Raw genomic sequence first — 6,655 nt, 5'->3', positions numbered from 1 at the left:
ACTGAGTCCTATTTTCATGTGGGTTTTGTGTGAACAGATGGACCTCTGTGATGTTGCAAGGGAGGAGTAGAAAAAGCAAACAGTCACATGTTATTGACTATTTAATGGTGTTGTTAGTGATTAAATAAAATATTTTAGTTGAAATTTACATTTAATTTTAGGAGAAATATATACTTAGGAGCAAAATGTTTCTTTCCTATTTGAATCATCTAGTCCAAAATATCATGAGAAAACTGTTTTTGGAGTAACGTGGGAACAATTTCACAAACAGATGTTTGTCATTCCACATGTTACAGACACTAGGTAGAAGCTGCACCACTGCAATCAGTAGTAGTTCTAAACAGCATAGTGACCTAATGCATTACTAGAGAGCAATTTAATTCCTCATTATCACCTAGGTCTGAGAACTGAGTTTTCACAACTTTCAAATTATTGGAAAATTATTTCCCACATAGGTAGATCTCAAGGTCAGGCCTGCCACAGTATTTGAATTGGTTTTTATCATGACAAGAATAATTTCTGTTTTATTCTACTTTAAAAGAAGATATACTGAAATATAATTAAAAACATACAATATAACCCACCCCTAAATATATGAACCTACTATATATACCCATGAAAAATTTAAAAAGTTCACACTACCCATTTGAAATATGTGATTCGGGCCAGGCGTGTTGGCTCAGACCTGTAATCCTATCACTTTGGGGAGCTGAGGTGGGTGGATGACAATTCAGGAGTTTGAGGCCAGCCTGGCCAACATAATGAAGCCCCATCTCTACTAAAAACACAAAAAATATCTCGGGAGGCTGAGGCAGGAGAATCGCTTAAACCCAGGAGGTGGAGGTTGTAGTGAGCGGAGATCTCACCAGTGTACTCCAGCCTGGGTGACAAAATGAGAGTCCATCTCAAAAATAAATAAATGCATAAATAAATAAATAAATAAAATATATGACTTAATGGCTTATGATATATTCAGAGTTGTGCATTCATCATCCCAATTTAGAACATGTTAATCACCTCGAAATAACTCTGCATCCTTTAACTATTACTTCTTATCCCCGAACAATTCCCTCATCCCTCCTGTGCTGAGCCTAAGCAACCATTAATCTACTCCTTGTCTCCATAGAGTTTCCTATTCTGGACTTCCATATTATGGAATAATATAATATGTTGAGTTTTGTGGCTGGCTTCTTTCTCTTAGCATAATGCTTTTGAGGTTCATCTAAGTTGTAGCATGCATGAATATTTAATTTCTATTTTTGGCCAAATAATATTTCATTGTATAGACTATCATCACATTTTGATTATCAATGCATCTGCTTATAGACATTTGGGTTGTTTTCACCTTTTGGTTATTATGAATAACGTTGCTATGGACATTCACATTCATGTACAAATGTGTATGCGGGTGTTTCCATTTCTTTCTTTTTTTCCTTTTTTCTTTAGATGGGGTCTCTCACTCTGTCGCCAAGGCTGCAGTGTAGTGGCGCGATCTCGGCTAACTGCAACCTCCACCTCTGGGGTTCAAGCGATTCTTGTATCTCAGCCTCCCAAGTAGCTGAGATTACAGGTGCTGTCACCACGCTCGCCTAGTATTTTTGTACTTTTAGTAGAGACGTGGTTTTGCCATGTTGGCCACGCTGGTCTCAAACTCCTGACCTCAGGTGATCTGCTCACCTTGACCTCCCAAAGTGCTGGGATTACCACCCCCCTGGCCTTGTTTTCATTGCTTTTCTCTTTCTCTTTCTTTCTTTCTCTATCCCTCTTTCTTTCTTTCTTTCCTCCTCTCTTTCTTTTTCTTTCTTCTTTTCTTTCTTTTTCTTTCTTCCTTTCTTTCCTTTCTCTCTCGCTCTCTCTTTTTTTTTTTTTTGAGAATAATCTTGCTCTTTTTGCCCAGGCTGGAGTGCAATGGCGCAATCTCGGCTCACCACAACCTCCACCTCCCAGGTTCAAGCAATTCTCCTGCCATAGCCTCCTGAGTAGCTGGCATTACAGGCATGCACCACCATGCCTGGCTAATGTTGTATTTTTAGTAGTGATGGGGTTTCTCCATGTTTGTCAGGCTGTTCTGGAACTCCCGACCTCAGGTGATCCACCAGCCTCAGTCTCCCAAAGTGCTGGGATTACAAGAGTGAGCCACCACACCCGGCGTTTTCATTTCTTAAGAATGGAATTTCTGGAGCATGTGGTATTCCTATGCTTATTTGAGGAACTACCAAGATTGTTTAACAAAGTGGCTACACCACCTTATATTCCCACACACGGTGTATTAGGATTCCAATTCTTCTGTATTCTCCCAATACTTGTTATCTAACTTTTTTATTATAACCATTCTAGTGGGTGTGAAGTAGTGTCTTGTAATTTTGATTTGTATTTCCCATATGACTAACAATGTTGAGTATCTTTTCATGTGTCTATTGGCCACTTGCATATGTACCTTGAAGAATTCTCAAGTTAGATTTTTGCCCATTTTAATTGGGTTATTTATCTTTTTATAATGTAATTATAAGAGTTCTTTATATATTCTAGATAAAGTCTCTTATTATATGTGGATTCTTTTGCTTGGGTTTTCTGTTTTCATAGTTTAAATTGCAGTGAAGATTCAGGATATCTTTCTCAATTTTGTGTTTTTTGTTAATAACTTCTAGAAATTTGTTAATTTCCTTGCCTTTGGTTAAATCATTTAATCAATGAGGCCCAAACTGCTGGCATGAAGACCTTTCTGTGCCTTTGGCCACAGATATTGCTGCTAGACTGGATAATTTTCTTCCAAGCAGCCAATGTGTGGTAGACAGAATAACAGACAACCAAAGATGTCTATCCCCTAATTCTCTAAACCTTCAAATATGTTACCTTACATGGCAAAAGATATTTTGCAGATGTGATTAACATGTTGAAGCTGCAGTGAGCTTTGATTGAACCACTGCACTCCAGCCTGGGTGACAGAGTGAGATCCCATCTCTAAAACAAGAAGAAAAAATGACTTTTCAAAGGGGAGATTCTCCTGTATTATCTGAATGGGACAGAACACTTCCTGGCTGTGGTCAGAAAGAGCTATGACTATTGAAGAAGGGTCAGAAAAGATGCAATGTTGCTGACTTTGATGATGGACAAAGGGGACCATGAACCAAGTAAGGTGGGCAGTGTCTAGAAGAGAGAAGACAAAGAAATGCAATCTTTTCTAGAGCCACGAATGGAAGGCACCCCAGCTGATACCTTGATTTTTGATTAATAAAACCCATATTGGGCTTCTGAGCTACAGAATTGTAAGACAATGCATTTTGTTTTGGTTTTGTTTTCAGTTTTTTCCTTTTTTCATGGGAATTACATAAAATAGAATTTATTAGACTTTCTGTATTCTGTATTGCCAAAAGCCTATGACAATACCGCAAAACAGTAATGATGTCCATATGTGAAGTCATGTTTTATTCATCCCAGCTGTCAAAAAAACATTTTGATCAACTATACTAGAAGAAAGGCTGACTTATCTTTCTCTTTTCTCTATAAAAAATGTTATAAAATCATTCATAAAAAGAGGCAATCAGATAATATGTGATCAGTGAATGTGGATATGTGACAGTTGTATCAGGCAGTTAATGCACAAAACATTCTTTTTCTGGATTTTGTGGTGTTTGTAGTCTTTGTTAGCTTTTTAAAAATTTGCAATTGTTATGGATTCCTATGCTGAATGTATATTTCCATTCTTACCTATTTCTGTATGTGTAATGTTGTGTTTATTTATTTTTAATTATTAACTTTTTTTTGAGATGGAGTCTCACTGTGTCACCCAGGCTGGAGTGCAACGGAGTGGTCTTGGCTCACTGCAACCTCTGCCTCCTGGATTCAAGCAATTCTCCTGCCTCAGCCTCCCAAGTAGCTGGGATTACAGGTGCCTGCCACCATGCCCAGCTAGACAATGCATTATTATTGTTTTAATCAATAAAGTTTAAGGCAATTTTTTACAGCAGCAATAGGAAACAAGTACATAACACAAGTACAGACTCTCATGCACCCAGCAGCTGAGTCAACAGAAATTTATAATTTCCGTAAGAATAGAATTATCATAGCAATGCTGGAGAATGTCTGATTCAGCTATAATGAGTCATTTTTTTCAGAATAAAGTCACTTATGACCCATACACATATATTTTCAGCATAATTTTTAGGAAGAGTTGTCAAAGACATATGCTTAATTTTAACAGAAAACAACTGGAGCCCACCAGATTTTTTTCTACTAAATTTCCCAAATCTCTTGGTTTTAAGTGATAGGAATTCTTTCACAACATTGCCTATATTTTTCAGAAATCAGGTTTTTAATTTATAATTAAAACTAGAATAGCAACTACTATTAAATGTTTCAAAAGAAACGTGTGTATACACATATATAACATACTGTATATATGTACTTATATCACAAATATGTATTTGGGTTAGGAAAAAAGAATGAAGAAAGAGCACAGTCAATTCAATGCAACCGTAGAGTAAATCTATTCCCTACTGAGGCTTTCAGACTATTCAGACTCATTTCTGCAACAATGAATGTGACACATTGACAAGATGACAAGGTATGGGAATATAATTAGACTGATCAACTCAAAATGATTATCACTGTGGTATCTGATCCAGTTTACTTAGATCAGTGCTTCTATAATAGCTTTGGGTTTAGTGGTCTAAATTAGCTTGGTCATTGGTGTGGAGACAAATACAAACTATAAACTAAAATTTACATTTTTACATGGGGGTTTAGTTCATGCAATAGAAGTAGAAATCACAGATAAATTTCACTTTCTTAGTTAGAAAAAAAAAAAAAAAAAAAAAAAAAAAAAAAAAAAAAAAAAAAGAAAAGAAAAAAAGAATGCTACCAGTTACTGCCAATACACTATATTGGTTAAAAACTGGGGCATTACATTTAGGTAGACTTAGATTGTATTTCAGACTTTTCCTTTTATTACTTGAGAATTATGAGCAAGTTACTTAACTTTCCTAAGCTTCTGTGTTTTCATATTTAAAAAAGGAGATAATATACGAACTCTTTTAGGGTTTGGGAGAAACTTCAAAAGATAATAAATGTAAAGCACCCTGTATACCACTGTAAACTACATTTTGACTAAATCAGAAATCAATAAATAAAAGCTTAAAAATCAGATTAAACTATACATTTAGAGATGTGTGAATTTTACTGTGTATATAATATTTTAATTAAAATTATAGTTCATACGTTTAAAAAAATGAGAAATAGGCAATATAGAGATGATATGATGACTCCATGATCACCAGAGACTCTTGTATCTTTTAAGTTTACTTTTTACTATCTTAATCCTTAATGTTTCAATCATTAGTGTCCAAAAAGTTTGTGGTAATAGTCATGACATATGGATTCCAGGCAACAAGGGGCTCTTAGAGAAAGAAAAAGGGGGTCCCCTTCCTAGATGAATTATCTCCTTTTAAATAGTGTTCTTGGAGGTTAGTATAGCACTTGTACATACAGCTCATGCACTAGAACCCAGTCATATGTTCAATTTTCCAGCCAAGAAGCCTGGGAAAATGCATTGTTTTCACTAAGCAAACCCATGCCCTAAATGAAATCTGAGATTTATCATCAAAGAAGAAAAGGTAAATGGATATGAGTGGCCACTGCAAATTCCATCACAGATGGTCAATATTTCTCCAAGGGGAAAAGCTAACTTCATTACCATGCACTTTATCTCACTAAATAAATATGGTAAAGGTTTCCTCCTATTTGAACAACACAAATATATAAAGCAATTAAAAATAATTATATTAAAACAAATACTGATATATTAATGAAAGGAAGCAAAATTATATGACACTTCAAGAGAAAACAGCATTAAAGAAGACAAATAGTACGAAGGCGTAATAAAACAGGAGACAGACATTCTCACTGTATTAGCTTTCTTTCCTTCCTGATTAGACTTCACTGCAACCTTAGTGCATTACTGCTCTGTATACACTTAATGGTATACAGAACTACCTGTAAAGTACTGGTAAACAAATCGACAAGGAACTGCAACCGATTATGCAGAAACAATTTCTCATGGTTTTCCCGCTTCTATACTCCCAAGCTATTCCAGAACTAGTATTTGTGCAACTATTGACTTCATCAGTATTTTGATTGGCAAGCTTTAGGACTATTCAAATTGGTATACTGATAAAGAAAAGATGAGATATCATATTTAAAACAGAGACATGAGAAGTCCCACTGGAAAGTTTAGTATAATTTGGAATTTACACTACGTTGACAGAAACACCATACTCTAAATTTATCATAAACATTAAAATATACACTATGTAACTGATTATTTTAGTTGAATGCTGAAACCAAAGTCATTCCTAAAGTTGGAGTTTTCTTCCATTTTTGGCACAGGGGAAGGGCCCTGAATATTGGGTAATATTGGCCTCAGAAACTTGAACTCATTGGTCCCAGAAGCTCCCGACAGGCACACCTCGTACTGGTAGCTCTGGGACAGGGTCCCGGTGCCGCTCACGTCCACCAGATGCCCTGGAAAGGGACCCTCGGGCACGGAGCAGCGACTCACCAACGCCGCCCTGCTCCTCCTGCACAGCCGCACCGCCACGAACAGGAGCACCGAGAACAGGAAGAGCGACGACACCGAGGCCAACGCCACCACCAGGTA

General features: G+C 36.4%; 1 protein-coding gene across 1 annotated transcript in view; it reads right to left on the bottom strand.

Moving 5' to 3' along the window:
- Window positions 1-6,655, bottom strand: part of LOC108306983 (protocadherin beta-7-like) — a 34,669-nt gene that overhangs the window by 15,837 nt on the left and 12,177 nt on the right. The window contains exon 4 of the mRNA XM_037739949.1: window positions 6,471-6,575. Within this exon, the coding sequence (XP_037595877.1) occupies window positions 6,471-6,575 (105 nt within the window). The remainder of the gene's footprint in view (window positions 1-6,470; window positions 6,576-6,655) is intronic.

This window comes from Cebus imitator, unplaced genomic scaffold (genome assembly GCF_001604975.1).
Source record: "Cebus imitator isolate Cc_AM_T3 unplaced genomic scaffold, Cebus_imitator-1.0 Scaffold76, whole genome shotgun sequence".
NCBI classification, from domain to species: domain Eukaryota; kingdom Metazoa; phylum Chordata; class Mammalia; order Primates; family Cebidae; genus Cebus; species Cebus imitator.
This window is presented reverse-complemented; position numbering and strand designations above follow the sequence as displayed.